This window comes from Amborella trichopoda, chromosome 12 (genome assembly GCF_054954075.1).
Source record: "Amborella trichopoda isolate Santa Cruz 75 chromosome 12, AtrichopodaSantaCruz75HAP2 v2.0, whole genome shotgun sequence".
NCBI classification, from domain to species: domain Eukaryota; kingdom Viridiplantae; phylum Streptophyta; class Magnoliopsida; order Amborellales; family Amborellaceae; genus Amborella; species Amborella trichopoda.
The window spans coordinates 34,670,933-34,691,043 of record NC_142347.1 but is presented as its reverse complement, the minus strand read 5'-3'; the positions used below and the strand labels follow the sequence as shown (position 1 = coordinate 34,691,043).

The window sequence follows — 20,111 nt, the reverse complement described above, 5'->3', positions numbered from 1 at the left end:
GAAGAGCAGGGCCGTAAATAACTGAAAATTTCCAGTGTAACCTATCAGAAACTCGAGAGAGAAGTTAAGTAACCGAGAAGGCCCCAATGTGGGAGGAGAGGAGGAGATGATCTGAAGGGTTCCAGATCACCCAGATACCTCCTGAAGCCCCTTCTATGGGTAGCGCAACCCATTGACAGGGTCTTCTACCCTAGACCTGACAAATTTGAAGGAGGGTGGGCTCTGGTGACTTGGTTTCAGTGAGGGCTAGGATAACCGAAAGATGTTTGGAGGTCAAGTCCTTGACTGCGTCCCTCTTTGAAGAGTGACCCAATCCTCTAATGTTCCAAGAAAAAATCTTCATTTTTTGGGAACAAGAGCGAGCAAAGCTAATCTGGGCGATCTCCTTAGAGAGGAGGAGGAGACAGAGGATGGAAGGTTGGCTAGAGGGGAGTCGTCATAAGAGACAGATGAGAAGAGGTTGAGGAGTTTTCTTTGGCCTTTAGTACTCACCTTCAAGCGGCTTTGAGCATCCGATGTAGGAAACGGTGAGCCGGACCTTCAGGGCCTTCATAATTGAATCCCATAATTCTATAAATTTCTTTCATTCTTGCCCTTTCCCTGTCGTTCCCATCCCCGTCGACCCCCCCCCCCCCCCGCGTTGGCCCTGTCTGAAGCGGGAGAGATGGGAGAATCATGGTTTTCATCCGAATCTTGAGCTTGTGGGATTCCATCCCCATCGACCCTCTTTGCCCCGACAAGCACCGAAAGGGGAGATATGGACATGCTTGGTTTGTGGGTCAACTTCAAGAGCTGCTCGAAGTCTGAGGGGTAAACATCACGAGGTAGGGCAGGGAGGGGTTCAGCAGAGCAAGGCAAAGAGACGGTGTTCAAACTTAAAGAAGCAGCGGGGGCGGTGCTCAAACCAGGAGGAGCTGAGGGAGAAAGGGAAGGGGAGGGATGACAAGGGGGGCAAACGGAGGGTAGAGTGGGGGGAGTCAAGCGAGAGACTAAAGACTCAGGCTCAGGCAAGAAGGAAGGAGAGGGGGGCAACATACTCTAATCCCGAGAGACCGGGGGGAGGTTGAGATGGGGGGAACAAGGTAAATAGGGGAAGGCAGGAAAAGCGTATTATGGAGGACCGGAGGGAGAGAGTGGAGGAAGTAAGAAAGGAATTGGAGAGTTTCAGTGTGGACCAAAGAAGAAGACGGCCAAGGGTAGAGAGGAGCGATTGAACTGGATAATCCGGACCCTACTAATACGGACAAGAAGGGAAGAGAGGGAGAGGTGTGCGTGTGTGTGTGTGTGCGGGGGGGGTGTCTAAGGATTGCAAAAAACCAACCCCATAAAGTGGCAGAGAATCATCCATGGGCAAAGGCGAGGGTTGAGAAGAAGACAGCAGAGGAGCAGAGACACCCTCTGCCGCAGACAGAGAGGGTAGAAAGGGAAGAGGGAGAAAGGATGAGCAGGGATGGGGGGCGCGATGAAGAGGGGAGGGGGGAGGGTTCAACAGAGAAAAGGTTGAAGAGGATTTAGAAGAAGGGTGGGGCTGGGAAGAATGGAGGAGAGGAGAAGGGAGGAGGGGCAGCCTCGGGTGGAAGGTCAAGAGCAGCAGAGGAGAGAGGGCATGCCGAAGCTACCACCGAGGGAAGGAAAGCAAAAGGTGATGGAGGAGGAGAGGGAAGGGGAGGGAAAGGATATCAAGGCCTTGACCCTAGGCATGAGTACTCCTCGAGCGATGGGAAAGGACAAGTGCTCCTCTTCGGGAATGCCAAGTGGGAGGGATTAGGTGGGGCCGACGGCGATGGAGGCTCGAGAGAAGAGGCAGCAGAAGGCAAGGGGGTAGGTGGGGGCGACGGCAATGGAGGCTCGAGAGAAGAGACGGAAGAACGCAAGAGCGACCCGTGTTTAACAAAGGGCAGCGCACAAGGAGGCGTCGCGTCCGAACTGACGTTTCGATTAGAGGGAGTAATTGCACTGCCATGAACAGAGGGTAAGGCCCAGCAAGCCTGAGATGATGGGCTGGGTTCGTCAAGGTGGCCCGACGTGCCGTGGAGTCCAACCTCAAGAGGCTCTTTGTCGGGTCGATGCAAAGTAGGTAAGGCTCGATTGGAGAAGTCCAGAGGCTGTGAGTCCGGCCCACCTTCTACCGGGTTGACGCGAGGGAGGGGGACCGACTAAATCCCATCCTTCCGACCTAGCCTATTAGGATCCTCCAGGGGAGGTCGCCAGCAAGCAGGCCTAGAGAGTTTGGATACCCGAACCCGATCCAGGGCCCGGTCCATCGGAACATCTGCGAGAGGCTGGTGGCGACGCCTCCTATAGTGGTGATGTTTGCGCGTAACGGTGGTCCAAGCCAAGGCAGGGGGGCCTGAGGGCTGAGATTGGATCGTCTGATTGAATAAGAAAGGGGAGGGTTGAGATTGGCAACGTCACTGGCAATGTACTTTGAATTTTGTATTTTCTAGATTTTTTCAGGCTTTTTCTTCTTTTCTCTATTTTCTAGTTTTTGTATTTTTATTTTATTATTATATTTTGACCAGTCTAACCAGTGAACTGGTCTGGTTCGACCAGCCCATTGGAACCAATGCCACATTGATTCAACATTTGGTCCAATCTTAATAATATACATTACACTTTTTCCTTCAAAAATAGAAAGTTACAAATCTATTGGACACGGTGGAGTACTCATAGTTTTAAAGGGAGCTTTAGTTTTTTTTTTTTTTTTTACGAATGTTCACTTTTTAAAGGGAGCTTTAGTTGTAATGAGGGGAGTACACCATGGGTACCTGTATAATTGTTGGGGAGTACAACTGTGAATGAAAGAGGAATTTGGTTATGGAGAATGAAGAAGCTTAACAAAGGATATAATGGTTTGGCAACGGAAGATCTTGGAGATGCGAGACAACATCTTTGCCATTTTTGACAAGGTGGAGAAAATGAGACTCTGAGGTTTTCATGCAGGTCGTGATGCGGGTCGTATCTCATTTTTTAGTTTTCTTTAAATCAATGTTCAAAGTTTGGAGAAGAAAGGACCAATGTGGCTAGAGTTTTGTATACCACCTTGCTTCTCTATGGTTTTCTTAGTTACGTTGTGGTTAGCCTAGAAAGAAATTGGAATCCGAGTGAAATGGGTACTTCAGTGTTTGAGAAATATGGGCAAGTATTACAAGGTTTTAAGCACATGCAAGGCTTCAGAGAAATGGGTTATGCAAGGAATTCTAGTGGCAAGAGACCAAGTACAAGTTACGCTTGTAGGTGTGCAAGAAAGGTAGCAACTAAAACATATATGAAGGCAGAATGACCTCAACAACTCACGAGTGAGAGTGTTGACGAAGGTGAACTTTGCATGAGAAGGGAAAGCATAAGCAAGATGAGCAAGACACGACCGTGGAGATTATTTAGCTAAAGAGCTAATGGCTTTGGCTGAGTTCTCTGTGTTTTAAATCAAAGAACTAACCCAATATGGTTGGCAAGGTAGAAGTATCAAGGAAGAGATTCTCATATGGGTGACCCCAAAATCACTATCATGGTATTTCAGTATTTCTCTCATTTAGAGGTACTTTTGTCTACAATAGATATTTTTTAAATCAGCGTTTAAAAGCCCATTTTGTAAAAAGAGAAAAGGGGATCTTGTAAGGTAGAGTTTTGAGTGAGGCTAAGATTGGGTGGTTTTGCGAAATTCTAGCTATTATAGTGCTCTAGTTTCGATGGTTGTATTGGTATCTCCATTATAGGTGGAGCAGCAGTGATAAAGAGCTGATGATGGAGGTTCGTTTAATAGTGGATTTATAGTAGTGGAAAGGAAAACCAACAGCGCTTTACCAAAAATGAGGTACATGTGCATTTACCTAAATCTTATAACTCTCCCATGATAGTGACATTGTATCCTTGTTGGCTGCATGTGTATGTATCCCCAATTAGGGTGAACCATGTATATTTGTGTGTTTGGGGTGTTTGGATGGTGATTACAATGTGAAATGGAAGCAGCTTAAACGTGAAAACGGGGTTGTGGGTGAGCAAAACAAGGATTGTACTGCAAAGTGAAGCCTTTGGGTTTTCCTATTCATTTATCTTGGCTTTCATTGTTTTCATTTTTCCCAAATTAATTGCAAGACAAATTGTTCCTAAGATCGATTTTCTAGTGATTCGGCAAGTTGATTCTGAGATATTGGATTTATTGTAATGGGGCCCTCAATGGAACACGGTGTGATTGAACAAGTCTCGGTTCCCAACGCTTAACGAAGAAGGTCAAGTTCTCAACTTTGAAATAACCTACCCATAATTGACCCACGACAACTAGACATGTCTGGAAAAAAAAATGCAGCACTTTCATATATAGAAATTAATACGTTTTACCAGTTATTTAGAGCTCGAAATACTCCATGTAAATTTATACATCTAAATTACCCAAATAAAAAAAGAAAGGTCGACATCAATGTCCAAGCATTTTTGCATTTAGATTACAAAATAAACAAATAAATCTATATGTTTTCCATGTTTTTTCCTATGTACGCTACGAAATAAATGAACAAAGTCCCCCCAGTAAAAAAGCAGAAGGCAAAAATTGGGGCTAGAGAAAGACCTTCACTTGGTAGAGCTTGAGGCCAGGGGATTTTCCTGTATCTCTCTTGTTTTCTTCATCCAATGAGAACTCCGGAAGCAATTTATCAGAAGATTTGGGTGGATTCCTTGAATAATTTGCAGAAATCGGATTGAACCCATTTGCCACCGACTCAATCCCCGCTCTCCACTCTGCATCACCATCTTCTTCATCACTGCTACTTCTTGAAACACCCATTTTGATTCAAAAGAACCAGAAAATACAAAAAGAGGTTGGACTAGGTTAACCGGTTTTGAAGCTTAATTTTGAGCATGACTTTCATGGTGTTTCACACTCATCGATGGGAATTCCAGGAGGGACACCGGCATTATAAAAACGAACTCCAAAAGGCTTCTCTCTCTCCACGGCCGCAGTGAAGACTAAAGTCTCTCTCTCTCAATTTAAACATCGGAGACGAGGGCTTTCGCATAAACTGGAGCTTCCTCCCTCTCCACAGACACGGTGAGGACGGAACTTTCTCTCCCCGTACATGTAAACAGTGGGGGCAAAGGCTTTTGCAAAGACTGGAACTGGAGCTTCTGTCCTGCGCTCTTCAAGCCCTCGATACTTTCGAATGTGCACACTTATTAAAAAAATTTAAAAATGTAATAAATAAAGGGTTTATGTTACGGTGCTCATACTCAACGAAATTTTGGATACTTTACATTGTTTGTGTTACAATTGTTTTTAGTCAGGCATTTTGTAGTCATTAGGAGGAAGAGGATGAGATTATGCATGCAGAGGATGATATCGCACATCACAAGCCACTGAATATAATTAGGGTACTCCATTCCATGCGGGTGATGCTGCACTTATGTGGATGATGTCAATTATTCTTACCGATCAAAAATATTTTTATTGAAAAATATTATATTATAAAACAAAAGCCTATAAATATCCAAAACTTTTTTTTAATATAATTATAAAATGCTAATGTGAGCACCCTAAATAAAATTATCAAACTATCTATATAATATTTAGGGGCAATTCAATAATTTAATTTATTATAAATTATTTTTAATATTTATTAGTGTATGCTCTTGACATTTATGAACATACTAATTTCGGCCTAACCCAATGTATGAAAAAAGATATAAAATTAAGATACAATTTATATTTTAAAAAATAAGAGTTGATTGTAAATTATGAAATATATAGGGCTATTTTTATGTATCAAAAGTAAAATAAGATTTATATGTCAATTTATCAAAATTTTATGCTCAAGCAATTAAGGGCCTTATTTTCCATCAGACTTGAAGACCTAGTTATTTTAGATGTGAATATGTTGCCAACCTCAAAATCAAGAAGGAAAAATACCACTCGGAGAAAAAAGAAAAAGGGAAAATATGTTGTACCACCTTACAAAATATGTTGAACCTCCTTAAAATTATTTTACTCGATTATTACTTTTAGATACCTTTTTTAAATGATGAAGTTTATTATTTATGCGCATATCTAAAAAGATCTCTAACGAGATCCCATCAAATTTGTGCCAAAGGGTTAAAAATTTATAAATCAATAGAAACGCAGGGCTGGTCAAATTATAGACCTAAAATTAATACAAATATGAGCAGATCTTACCCTTTTTAGATGTACCAACAAAGAAGGTTAAATTTTCACATCAAATTAAATCTTTAAAAGCAAAAAAATCCAAACTAAACTAGAAGAATATGAAGTAAATAAGGAAATAATGAAAGTAGCTGAGATAAATAAAGGGGAAAAATCACTTACTTGGGGACCCAAAACTCGATGTTTCAAGCACAGATCTTTGTGCACGGCTTCTCTTTTTTGGATGCCTTTTTGCTGAATAATCATTGAGGAGCCAATAATCATTGAGGAGCCTAATGGCTATGTGAAAGTGGTAGGAATTAGGGTTTATTTCCCTAAATCTAGGATTTTCCTTTACTAAAAGGTTTTAAGGCTCATGGATGTAGGAAAAATTAGCATTTTCTAACATAGGTTTTCTTAATTATTTTCCTAAGACATTTTCCTATGTTTAAGGTTCTTCCTAAGGTTTTAGGGATTTCTAGGTGTCTAGGAATTTCTGAAAAATTTTGGGATTTTTCTATGAATTTTTGGATTTTCATAAATTTTCTTGTTATTTTTTGGAATTATAAGGGGTTTCATATAGACTAGGCCCAAGGGCTCTTCTGAAAATTTTAAATTTTGGTTTTTAATAATCTAAATAATTTTCCTAATTATCCTAGAAAAATTTGGGCTAAACTGACTTGTCAAAGCCTATCTTTGTATAAAATACCACCTCTATAGGTTTATCTAGGGCCTCCAAAAGCTTATGGTGTGTTATGGGCCTACTGGGCCTGGCAACTCACTGCGGGCATACAAATTATGAAAACCCATTGGGTAGTAGGGATCTACTGAAATTTTTTAGAACAATTTTGTTTGGGTTAAAACTTTTAAAATGGTGTGTCAAATTCGAGTGATCATTGGACTGTTGGAAAGCTCTTGATGTCCCCTCCTACAATGAAGCTTTAGTTTTGGTCAAATTTGGGTATGTTTTGGAAGGAGGGTTTCTGCATTTATATACCTAGAAAACCCTTCAATTAACCATCTCGACCACGAGGTTCATGGATTGCGAGTCTATTGAGTGAAGTTTAAGTAACAAAATATAAAAAAAAAATCTCTTTGTAATGCAATTATACTGCAACAAAATCTACGTGACTCCATATGGGTCATATCTTATAACCTATTTTGTAGTCTCCTATCAAAATGGGATGTAAGATCTTATTTTTATGAGATTTAATTATGTGTAGCAATATGAAGTATCACGTGACTTCCCCAACTATTGGGAGACTTATGTCGAACCATGTAAACCTTTGTTGAACTTGTCGAACCATGTAGTCAACTTGTCGAACCATGTAAACCTTTGTGTTTATGTTATTTTATTTTTTTGTACTATATTTCTTTCCTTTATTTTTGGCAAATATTAGTTTTTATCTTTTACAATTGGTATCAGAGCCTTAGGGTTGTTTAAGATCCTTCTTGGGCATAAGGTTTATTAAAGATCATAGATCTTTGAAGTTGGCTGGAGGAAGTTCAACCAAATATGAAATTCTAAAATTGATGATTTGGATTTCTCAACATATAAATTAAATATGCATACGATGTTGGTGAAAGATGGCTTTGTAGTGGCTTTAAAAGGCAGAGAAAATAAATCAGAAAAGATGGATGATGAGGAATTTGATGAAAATAATGAATTGGCCAGCGCGGATATTTTCTTGGCGCTTGATGAGTTTGTTTTATTCAATGTCTCCACAAACTTTCGCGAAAGATTTATGAGACAAGCTGAAAAATACTTACGAATATAAGTTTCTTCCTAATAAATTTTTTCTTCTTCGAAAACTTTACAATCTCAAAATGAGTGATGGTGCATCTTTACAAGGGCCCTTAAATGAGTTTAATGCCTTAATTAGCAAGTTGATGTCAATTGGTGTAAAGACTGATAAAGAGGACAAATCAGCTATTTTACTTTATTCTATGCCGGAATCTTGGGATGGATTAATCATAAATCTCAGTAGTGTAAAATCTCTTGAATTTCATTATGTTTTTTTAGTACTTCTGACAAAGGAGTCTGTGTAAAAGCCTGGTCAAAATTCATCAAGAAATGGGTTTGTACCAGTGTTTAAAAAAACGTCGAGTCGAACCGGACTCGCCCAGTTCGACTCGGGAATCGCCATGGACGGATCAAATCGGTGAAAAAAACGGGAATCGTCCGGTTCTAGAGAGAACCGGACGATTCTGTACAGTGACTCGCTGATTCACTGTACGGAATCGGCGAGTCCGAACAGTGAATCGGCGAGTCCCGTACGAATTTTTTTTTTTTTTTTTTTTTTTTTTTTGTAATCCATGATAGATTTTTTTATAATACTTGATCGATTTTTTTGTAATCCATGATCGAATTGTTTTTTTTTTTTGTAATCCATGATTGAATTTTTTGTTTTTTTTTTTTTTTGTAACCCATGATAGAATTTTTTGTAATCCATGATCGAATTTTTTGTAATCCATGATCAAAATGTTTGTTTTTTTTTCTTGTAATCCATGATCGAAGTTTTTGTTTTTTTTTTTTTTTTTGTAACCCATGATAGAATTTTTTGTAATCCATGATTGAATGTTTTGTAATACATGATCGAAATGTTTGTCTTTTTTTTTTAATCCATGATCGAAATGTTTGTGTAACAATCCTAAAATTTCAAAAAAAAAAAAAAAAAGGAGAAAAGATGCTTTTAAATAGGTGATGGTCTGTTTGAGTATGATGGTCCTTGGGTACCATCACTATTTTCAAAAACTTTTACTTGGTTTAAAACTTTTGCTGCTGCTTTTGTTTGCAACCTTTGCAGTTGCTGCTTGCAGCTGGCAACGTCCTTTAGCGGACGTGGTTTTCGTATGTTAAAAGCAGACGCTTAACGCGACACCTCAGGTATGAGGTAGAGCGTAATAAAATATTATAATAATACGTTATAAGAATTTAAATAGGGGAAGTGAGCATTCCCACTCTAGAAAATTTTGAGATCTCTCTCTCTCTGGTCGAAACACAGTGAACTCCTCTCTCGAACCGAATTTTTTATCGGAAGCTCCCTCTCAAACATTTGTGGGTAAGTGACATCGTCTTTCTGAAAAATAGTCTATTTTTAATAAATAGTGATATTTCCGTCTAGGATCTTTATTTTATAAGTTTTGTGTGTAAGTGACATTGTCTTCCCGAAAATTAGTGTGTTTTTAATAAATAGTGATATTTCCGTCTAGGATCTTTATTTTATCAGTTTTATGTGTAAGTGTAACAATCCTAAAATTTCAAAAAAAAAAAAAAAAAAGGGGGGGGGAATGATGCTTTTAATAGGTGATGGTCTGATTGAGTATGATGGTCCTTGGGGACCATCACTATTTCCAAAACTTTTACTTTGGTTTAACTTTTGCTTTGCTTGCTTTTGCCTCCTGCTGCTTGCAGCTGGCAACGTCTTTTAGCGGATGTGGTTTTCGTACGATAAAAGCAGACTTTTAACGCGACACCTCAGGTATGAGGTAGAGCGTAATAAAATAATATAATAATACGTTATAAGAATTTAAATAGGGGATGTGAGCACTCCCACCCTAAAACAAAATTTTGAGATCTCTCTCTCTGGTCGAAACATAGTGAACTTCTCTCTCGAATCGAATTTTTTTATCGGAAGCTCCCTCTCAAATAATTGTGGGTAAGTGACATCGTCCTCCTGAAAAATAGTCTATTTTTAATAAATAGTGATATTTTCGTCTAGGGTCTTTATTTTATCAGTTTTGTGTGTAAGTGACATCGTCTTCTGAAAAATAGTCTATTTTTAATAAATAGTGATATTTTCATCTAGGATCTTTATTTTATCAGTTTTGTGTGTAAGTGACATCGTCTTTCTGAAAAATAGTCTATTTTTAATAAATAGTGATATTTTCGTCTAGGATCTTTATTTTATCAGTTTTGTGTGTAAGTGACATCGTCTTTCTGAAAAATAGTCTATTTTTAATACATAGTGATATTTTCGTCTAGGATCTTTATTTTATCAGTTTTGTGTGTAAGTGACATCGTCTTTCTGAAAAATAGTCTATTTTTAATAAATAGTGATATTTTCGTCTAGGATCTTTATTTTATCAGTTTTGTGTGTAAGTGACATCGTCTTTATGAAAAATAGTCTATTTTTAATAAATAGTGATATTTTCGTCTAGGATCTTTATTTTATCAGTTGTGTGTGTAAGTGACATCGTCTTTCTGAAAAATAGTCTATTTTTAATAAATAGTGATATATCCGTTTAGGATCTTTATTTTATCAGTTTTGTGTGTAAGTGACCTCATTGTCTCGAAAAATAATCCATTCTTTTTAAAAATAAAATGAAATAATTATTTCTGCTTATTATCATGAATTTTAGGCGCGATAAATTTTATGCGCACGTGACCTCATTATCTTGAAAAATAATCTTTTAATAAAAATTGTGATATTTTATCTATGTCAGAAATTTTGAATGCTGTAAATTAGAAAAATAAATTTATTTATTTTTCTTGTCTATTGTTAGAAATAAATGTGATATTTCTGCTTTTAGTAAAATTGTGATACTTCTTTCTACTGTTTTGAATATTTAGACATTGTAAAATTCATGTGCAAATGACTGCCTTATTATTTAAAAATTGAAATTTTTGCAATTGATTATAGTATTGTTGTGAAATGTTTATTTGTGAATTGATATTCCATAAATTGTGATAATTCCGTATTCTTGAATTTTTATAAGAGTTTTTCTATACATATTAAATTGGCAATTATGCTAAAATGCCTTTACAAATTGCTACCTTTCTAAATTTGAGCCCAAAATATTTGATTGGTTATTTTTGAAATATTATAGAGAGTGACTGTTATTAATGGTTTAAGTGAAATTCATATTAATGGTTTCAGTGATATGTTGAGTACATGATATTGCTGCTTTCGAATGTTTAAAGAGATTTAGAAATAATTTAAGTATGCAAGTGGACTCATCCGGTTCGCCGGTGAGGTATAAGTGGACCTATCCGAGACGCCGGTAGGGATTAAGTGGACTCATCCGGTACGCCGGTGAGGTATAAGTGGACCTGCAGGGATTAAGTGGACCTATCTGGGACACCGATAAGGATTAAGTGGACCTATCAGGACGCTGATGGGGTATATAGGTGACCTACTTGGGACGCCAGTAGGGTATTTTGTGAAATCCTGTGAATTATGTACTGCCGTTAAAAGTGTTATAAGCATTTCAATTACACGGATTATACTTAATTATGCATTTATTGAAAGTGAAACTGTTGATGCATTTCTGTTAATAGATCTCATTTTGGAAAATATTGATATCTTTCAATCATGATTATTTTTAGGATGATGATGATCACTTACTGAGTAGCCAAACTCATCAAACTATGGTAAACATTGTTTTCAGGATAACTACGGATTCATTTTGAGTGCTAGTCAAGATCAACCTTGGAAGATACTGTTGTTGTGCTAGCTTTCTTTATTTACTATGTAAGACCTCGCCACTGTAAATATGTCCTATCAATAGATGTATATATGTTTTGTCCGTCACATCTCAGGAATAATAGTATTGTAAATTCTTGGGGTGTAACAATTATGGTATCAAAGCAATAGGTTTAAGATCCTTAGGAAATTTAAAAAGAATGTACTTAAAATCACATTTATTGTGTGTACAGACCGGGATAAAGTCAGGATCCAGAATAGCTGAAGCCAATATGGAAGGAATTCACAAAGCCTTGGAAAATATGGTTGCTCTAATGCAACATCAGATGGAAAACAACAATCCACCCAGGCAGTCAGTTACAGGAAATGGTGGGAGCAATATCGAACAGTTTAATAAATTAAACCCACCTTCTTTTAAGGGTGCTGTAAACCCACTGGAAGCCGAGGGATGGATTATGCAACTGGAAAAAATATTCGAGGTTATGGAATGTCTTGATGATAGAAAGGTGGCCTTGGCAGTTTTTATGTTAGAAGGTGAGGCACAACGCTGGTGGCGAATGGCAAAAGGAGTATTGGTCAAAGAAAATAAAACCTTGACTTGGGAAGTATTTCTAGAGGCATTTAATGAAAAATATTTCCCAGATTTTATTCGAGACCAAAAAGAAATGGAATTTCTAGAATTAATCCAAGGAAATAAGACAGTAGCACAGTACGAGGCCAAGTTTACTGAATTGGCCAGGTTTGCACCACATATGATTAATAATGAGGCAAGAAAGGTGAAGAAATTTGAAAGGGGTCTCAGGCCAGCTATTAGAAGCAGAATATTAGTCTTGAAATTAAGAACTTATGTTGAAATAGTGGATCGTGCTCAAATTGTCGAAAAAGATTTTGAAGATTACCAAAAGACGAAAAATCAGAACAGTCATGTTAGACCTACATCATCTAATCGACAACAGTTTGAAAGGCCAAACAAGAAGCCAAGGCCCTCACCATTTCAAAACCCAATAGAACCATGTAGAAAATGTGGGAAAAATCATGGATCAAGCCCTTGTTATTGGAATACCGGAGCCTGTTTTAAATGTGGAAAATTGGGACACCAGATTAAACAATGTCCTAGCTTACAGACACAACAGCTTCCAAAGCAGAGAGAGATAGCTCTGAAGCCTCAGATGAAGGGAAGAGTATTTGCGATTACCGAGCAAGACACTCAGGCCTCAAAATCAGTGATCCAATGTACTCTTACTATCTTCCAAAAAGTAGCTCATGTTTTGATTGATCCTGGATCTACTCATTCATTTGTGTCACAACACTTTGCATGCTACTTAAAGGTAGAACCAGAACAATTAAAATACATTCTAGAGGTAGCCACACCGATGGGAGATTCAATTAACACCAATATAATGTAAAAATCATGTGTAATAAAGATAGAATAAAAGGAACTGTTGGTTGATTTAATACTCCTGGAAATTCAAGATTTTGATGTAATCTTAGGCATGGATTGGCTCTCTGCATACCATGCAAGTATTGATTGTTATAAGAAAATTGTTACCTTTAGTATTCCGAATCAACCAGTATTTTACTTCAATGGTGTCAAAGAAGACTCCCCATCATATTTAATCTCTTATATTCGAGCTAATCGCCTCATTCGAAAAGGGTGTCAAGGCTTTCTTGCCTATATCAAAGAAGATAGGAAGGAAGAAATAAATTTGGATACCACTCCGGTTATCCGAGAATTTCCCGACGTTTTTCCTGAAGAATTGCCAGGATTACCGCCTGACAGGGAAATTGAATTCTCCATTGAATTATTGCCAGGAGTAGCATCAATTTCTAAGGCACCTTACAGAATGGCTCCTGCAGAACTTAAAGAACTGAAACAACAATTGGAAGAATTATTAAATAAAGGTTTTATCAGGCCCAGTGTGTCACCTTGGGGTGCTCCAGTACTGTTTGTCAAAAAGAGAGATGGGACTATGAGATTGTGTATTGCTTGTAGACAGTTGAACCAAGTGACAGTGAAAAATAAGTATCCATTACCTAGAATTAATGATTTATTTGATCAATTACAAGGATCACAAGTGTTTTCAAAAATTGATCTTAGATCTGGATACTATCAGCTTAAGATTAAAAGTGAAGATGTACTCAAGACAGCTTTCAGAACAAGGTATGGCCATTATGAATTTTTAGTCATGCCTTTTGGATTAACCAATGCACCAGCTGCATTTATAGATTTGATGAATCGGATCTTTAAGCCCTTTTTGGATAAATTTATTGTGGTATTCATCGATGATATTTTAATTTATTCCAAGAATCAGAAAGAACATGAGCAGCATGTAAGAATGGTATTGCAAATATTAAGAGAAAAGAAATTGTATGCCAAACTTAGTAAATGTGAATTTTGGCTTGAACAAGTGACATTTTTAGGACATGTCATATCAAAGGAAGGTCTATCAGTTGATCCTTCAAAGGTTGAAGCCATTGTTAATTGGAAACAACCAAGTAATGTGACTGAAGTTCGAACCTTTTTAGGATTGGCAGGATATTACAAAAAATTTGTAGAAGGATTTTCTCGAATCGCAATCCCATTGACTCGATTGACACAGAAAAATGTCAAATTTGAGTGGACAAGTGAATGTGAGGAGAGTTTTCAAGAACTAAAAGTTCGATTAACTTCAGCACCTATTTTAACTATTCCTGAGGGGAGTGGGGGATTTGTGATTTATAGTGATGCTTCACATAAAGGTTTGGGCTGTGTATTAATGCAATATGGAAAAGTAGTGGCATATGCATCCAGACAGTTGAAAGAATATGAGAAAAAATATCCAATTCATGATTTGGAGCTAGCTGCAATAGTATTCGCTTTGAAAATATGGAGGTATTATCTATATGGTGAGCAATTCGTAATATACACGGATCATAAGAGTTTGAAATACCTTTTCTCTCAGAAGGATTTAAATATGCGGCAGATAAGATGGATGGATTTCTTAAAAGATTATGATTGTACAATCCATTATCATTCAGGAAAAGCTAACGTTGTGGCCGACGCTCTAAGTAGAAAATCTACGGGAGTCTTAGCTCATCTAATGATCCAAGAAATGCGATTGTTAGAAGAAATAGTGGATTGGCATCCAACTCCGTCCATTAATGGTGTGGTAAGTATGATTGCCAATATTAAGGTGGAACCCCAACTAATCCAACAGATTCGATTGGCACAAAAGAAAGACCCTCAGCTTATAACAATTATAGAAGAGGTGAAGCAAGGAAAGAGAGATGAATTCTCTATATGTAGTGAGGATTTGCTAAGATTCAAAAGTCGGGTTTGTGTCCGGAATGATGAGAGTGTAAAGAAAGCTATCTTAGAAGAAGCACATCATTCTCGTTATACGATACATCCCGAAAGTATTAAAATGTATCAGGACCTGAAGAAAACCTTTTGGTGGAATAATATGAAAAAAGAGGTAGTACTATTTGTGTCTAAATGCCTAACATGCCAGCAAGTAAAAGCTGAACATCAAAGGCCCGCAGGGTTGTTGCAGCCTTTACCGATGCCAGAATGGAAATGAGAGCACATCTCTATGGATTTTGTCTCTGGCTTGCCTAGAACAAATTCAGGACATGATAGCATTTGGGTCATTGTGGACCGGTTAACCAAAGCTGCCCACTTTCTACCGATTCGCACGACGTACACTTTGGATCGACTGGCTCAGCTGTACATTAAGGAAATAGTGCGGTTGCATGGAGTTCCTGTCAGTATTGTATCGGACAGGGATACTCAGTTTACTTCTAAATTTTGGGCTAGACTACAGTCAGCCATGGGGACGAGACTCGCCTTTAGTACTGCCTTTCACCCCCAAACTGATGGACAATCGGAGAGGACCATCCAAACCTTGCAAGATATGCTGAGGGCTTATGTTATTGACCTTACAGGAAGCTGGGATGACCATTTACCTCTGATTGAGTTTGCTTATAATAATAGCTTCCAAGCCAGTATTCAGATGGCACCATATGAAGCCCTGTATGGAAGGAAATGCAGGTCACCCATATGTTGGGACGAGGTTGGTGAAAGAAAGCTTTTGGGGCCTGAAATTGTCCAAATAACCACAGATAAGATAGCATTAATTTGTGAAAGGCTCAGGACAGCTCAGTGTCGGCAAAAGAGTTATGCCGATAACCGAAGGAGAGATCTTGAATTTGAGGAAAGTGATCGAGTTTTCCTAAAAATCTCACCAATAAAGGGCATTATGAGATTCGACAAGAAAGGAAAGTTGAGCTCACGTTACATCGGACCATTTGAAATCCTGGAAAGAATCGGAGGTGTCGCTTATAGACTTGCCTTACCACCCGAATTGGCAAATGTCCATAATGTCTTTCATGTATCTTCACTACGAAAATATCAGCCCGACCCGTCCCATATCTTAAAATATGAACCTTTACCGATCAGAAAGGACCTATCTTTCATTGAGCAGCCAATTTTGATACTGGATAGAAGGGTGTAAGTGTTGCGCAACAAGGAGATTCCTTTAGTCCGTGTATTATGGCAGTACCATTCAAGAGAAGAGTCGACTTGGGAACGAGAAGACGAAATCAGAGAAAAATACCCCTATCTTTTTCAGTAATCAGGTACACAAATTTAGAGGACTAAATTTCTTTAAGGAGGGAAGAATGTAATAATCCTAAAATTTCAAAAAAAAAAAAAAAACAAAAAAAGGGGGAAAATGATGCTTTTAATAGGTGATGGTCTGATTGAGTATGATGGTCCTTGGGGACCATCACTATTTTCAAAACTTTTACTTTGGTTTAACTTTTGCTTTGCTTGTTTTTGCCTCCTGCTGCTTGCAGCTGGCAACGTCCTTTAGCGGACGTGGTTTTCGTACGATAAAAGCAGACTTTTAACGCGACACCTCAGGTATGAGATAGAGCGTAATAAAATAATATAATAATACGTTATAAGAATTTAAATAGGGGATGTGAGCACTCCCACCTTAAAACAAAATTTTGAGATATCTCTCTCTGGTCGAAACACAGAGAACTTCTCTCTCGAACCGAATTTTTTTAACGGAAGCTCCCTCTCAAATAATTGTGGGTAAGTGACATCGTCCTTTTGAAAAATAGTCTATTTTTAATAAATAGTGATATTTTCGTCTAGGATCTTTATTTTATAAGTTTTGTGTGTAAGTGACATCGTCTTCTGAAAAATAGTCTATTTTTAATAAATAGTGATATTTTCGTCTAGGATCTTTATTTTATCAGTTTTGTGTGTAAGTGACATCGTCTTTCTGAAAAATAGTCTATTTTTAATAAATAGTGATATTTTCGTCAAGGATCTTTATTTTATCAGTTTTGTGTGTAAGTGACATCGTCTTTCTGAAAAATAGTCTATTTTTAATACATAGTGATATTTTCGTCTAGGATCTTTATTTTATCAGTTTTGTGTGTAAGTGACATCGTCTTTCTGAAAAATAGTCTATTTTTAATAAATAGTGATATTTTCGTCTAGGATCTTTATTTTATCAGTTTTGTGTGTAAGTGACATCGTCTTTCTGAAAAATAGTCTATTTTTAATAAATAGTGATATTTTCATCTAGGATCTTTATTTTATCAGTTTTGTGTGTAAGTGACATCGTCTTTCTGAAAAATAGTCTATTTTTAATAAATAGTGATATATCCGTCTAGGATCTTTATTTTATCAGTTTTGTGTGTAAGTGACCTCATTGTCTCGAAAAATAATCCATTCTTTTTAAAAATAAAATGAAATAATTATTTCTGCTTATTATCATGAATTTTAGGCGCGATAAATTTTATGCGCACGTGACCTCATTATCTTGAAAAATAATCTTTTAATAAAAATTGTGATATTTTATCTATGTCAGAAATTTTGAATGCTGTAAATTAGAAAAATAAATTTATTTATTTTTCTTGTCTATTATTAGAAATAAATGTGATATTTCTGCTTTTAGTAAAATTGTGATATTTCTTTCTACTGTTTTGAATATTTAGACATTGTAAAGTTCATGTGCAAATGACTGCCTTATTATTTAAAAATTGACATTTTTGCAATTGATTATAGTATTGTTGTGAAATGTTTATTTGTGAATTGATATTCCATAAATTGTGATAATTCCGTATTCTTGAATTTTTATAAGAGTTTTTCTATACATATTAAATTGGCAATTATGCTAGAATGCCTTTACAAACTGCTACCTTTCTAAATTTGAGCCCAAAATATTTGATTGGTTATTTTTAAAATATTATAGAGAGTGACTGTTATTAATGGTTTAAGTGAAATTCATATTAATGGTTTCAGTGATATGTTGAGTACATGATATTGCTGCTTTCGAATGTTTAAAGAGATTTAGAAATAATTTAAGTATGCAAGTGGACTCATCCGGTTCGCCGGTGAGGTATAAGTGGACCTATCCGAGACGCCGGTAGGGATTAAGTGGACTCATCCGGTACGCCGGTGAGGTATAAGTGGACCTGCAGGGATTAAGTGGACCTATCTGGGACGCCGATAGGGATTAAGTGGACCTATCAGGACGCTGATGGGGTATATAGGTGACCTACTTGGGACGCCAGTAGAGTATTTTGTGAAATCTTTTGAATTATGTACTGCAGTTAAAAGTGTTATAAGCATTTCAATTACACGGATTATACTTAATTATGCATTTATTGAAAGTGAAACTGTTGATGCATTTTTGTGAATAGATCTCATTTTGGAAAATATTGATATCTTTCAATCATGATTATTTTTAGGACTATGATGATCACTTACTGAGTAGCCAAACTCATCAAACTATGGTAAACATTTTTTTCAGGATAACTACGGATTCATTTTGAGTGCTAGTCAAGATCAACCTTGGAAGATACTGTTGTTGTGCTAGCTTTCTTTATTTACTATGTAAGACCTCGCCACTGTAAATATGTCCTATCAATAGATGTATATATGTTTTGTCCGTCACATCTCAGAAATAATAGTATTGTAAATTCTTGGGGTGTGACAGTAAGTGACCTCATTGTCTCGAAAAATAATTCATTCTTTTTAAAAATAAAATGAAATAATTATTTCTGCTTATTATCATGAATTTTAGGCACGATAAAATTTATGCGCACACGACCTCATTATCTTGAAAAATAATCTTTTTAATAAAAATTGTGATATTTTATCTATGTTAGAAATTTTGAATGCTGTAAATTAGAAAAATAAATTTATTTATTTTTCTTTTCTATTGTTAGAAATAAATGTGATATTTCTGCTTTTAGTAAAATTGTGATATTTCTTTCTACTGTTTTGAATATTTAGACATTGTAAAATTCATGTGCAAATGACTGCCTTATTATTTAAAAATTGACATTTTTGCAATTGATTATAGTATTGTTGTGAAATGTTTATTTGTGGATTGGTATCCCATAAATTGTGGTAATTCAGTATTCTTGAATTTCTATAAGAGTTTTTCTATACATATTAAATTGGCAATTATGCTAGAATGCCTTTACAAACTGCTACCTTTCTAAATTTGAGCCCAAAATATTTGATTGGTTATGTTTGAAATGTTATAGAGAGTGACTGTTATTAATGGTTTAAGTGAAATTCATATTAATGATTTCAGTGATATGTTGAGTACATGATATTGCTGCTTTCGAATGTTTAAAGAGATTTAAAAATAATTTAAGTATGCAAGTGGACTCATCCGGTTCACCGGTGAGGTATAAGTGGACCTATCCGGGACGCCGTTAGGGATTAAGTGGACTCATCCGGTACGCCGATGAGGTATAAGTGGACCTGCAGGGATTAAGTGGACCTATCTGGGACGCTGATAGGGATTAAGTGGACCTATCAGAACGCTGATGGGGTATATAGGTGACCTACTTGGGACGCCAGTAGGGTATTTTGTGAAATCCTTTGAATTATGCATTGACGCGTTAAAGTGTTATGTGCATTTCAATCATTTGGATTGCGTTTAATTGTGCCAAAGTGAAACTGTTGATGCATTTCTGTTAATAGATATTCTTTTTGAAAATATTGATATCTTTCAACCACGATTATTTTTTTAGGATTATGATGATCACTTACTGAGTAGCCAAACTCATCAAACTATGGTTAACATTTTTTCAGGATAACTGCGGATTCATTTTGAGTGCTAGTCAAGATCAACCTTGGAAGATACTGTTGTTGTGCTAGCTTTCTTTATTTACTTTGTAAGACCTCGCCATCGTAAATTTGTCCTATCAATAGATGTATATATGTTTTGTCAGTCACATCTCAGGAATAACAGTATTGTAAATTCTTGGGGTGTGACAGTTTGTTTTTTTTTTGTAATCCATGATCGAATTTTTTGTTTTTTGCTTTTTTTGTAACTCATGATAGAGTTTTTTGTAATCCATGATTGAATTTTTGTGACCCATGATCGAATTGTTTTTTTCTTTTTTTGTAATCCACGATTGAATTATTTGTTTTTTTTTGTTTGTTTTTTTTTATAATCCATGATAGAATTTTTTTTGTAATCCATGGCAGAATTTTTTGAAAATTTGTGATTTTTTTTTTTAATCCATGATCGAAT

General features: G+C 36.6%; 1 protein-coding gene across 11 annotated transcripts in view; it reads right to left on the bottom strand.

Annotated features, from left to right (window-relative positions):
* LOC18430887 (uncharacterized) overlaps positions 1 to 5,168 on the bottom strand; it is a 58,544-nt gene extending 53,376 nt beyond the window's left edge. For all 11 annotated transcript variants that reach the window (XR_016045251.1, XR_016045254.1, XR_016045253.1 and 8 more), the window contains exon 1: positions 4,565 to 5,168. Coding sequence is in view for 5 of the 11 variants with exons in the window: in XM_088852803.1 (XP_088708929.1) it covers positions 4,565 to 4,780 (216 nt within the window). In the remaining 6 variants the exon portion in view is untranslated. The remainder of the gene's footprint in view (positions 1 to 4,564) is intronic.
* Positions 5,169 to 20,111: the final 14,943 nt, after the last annotated feature.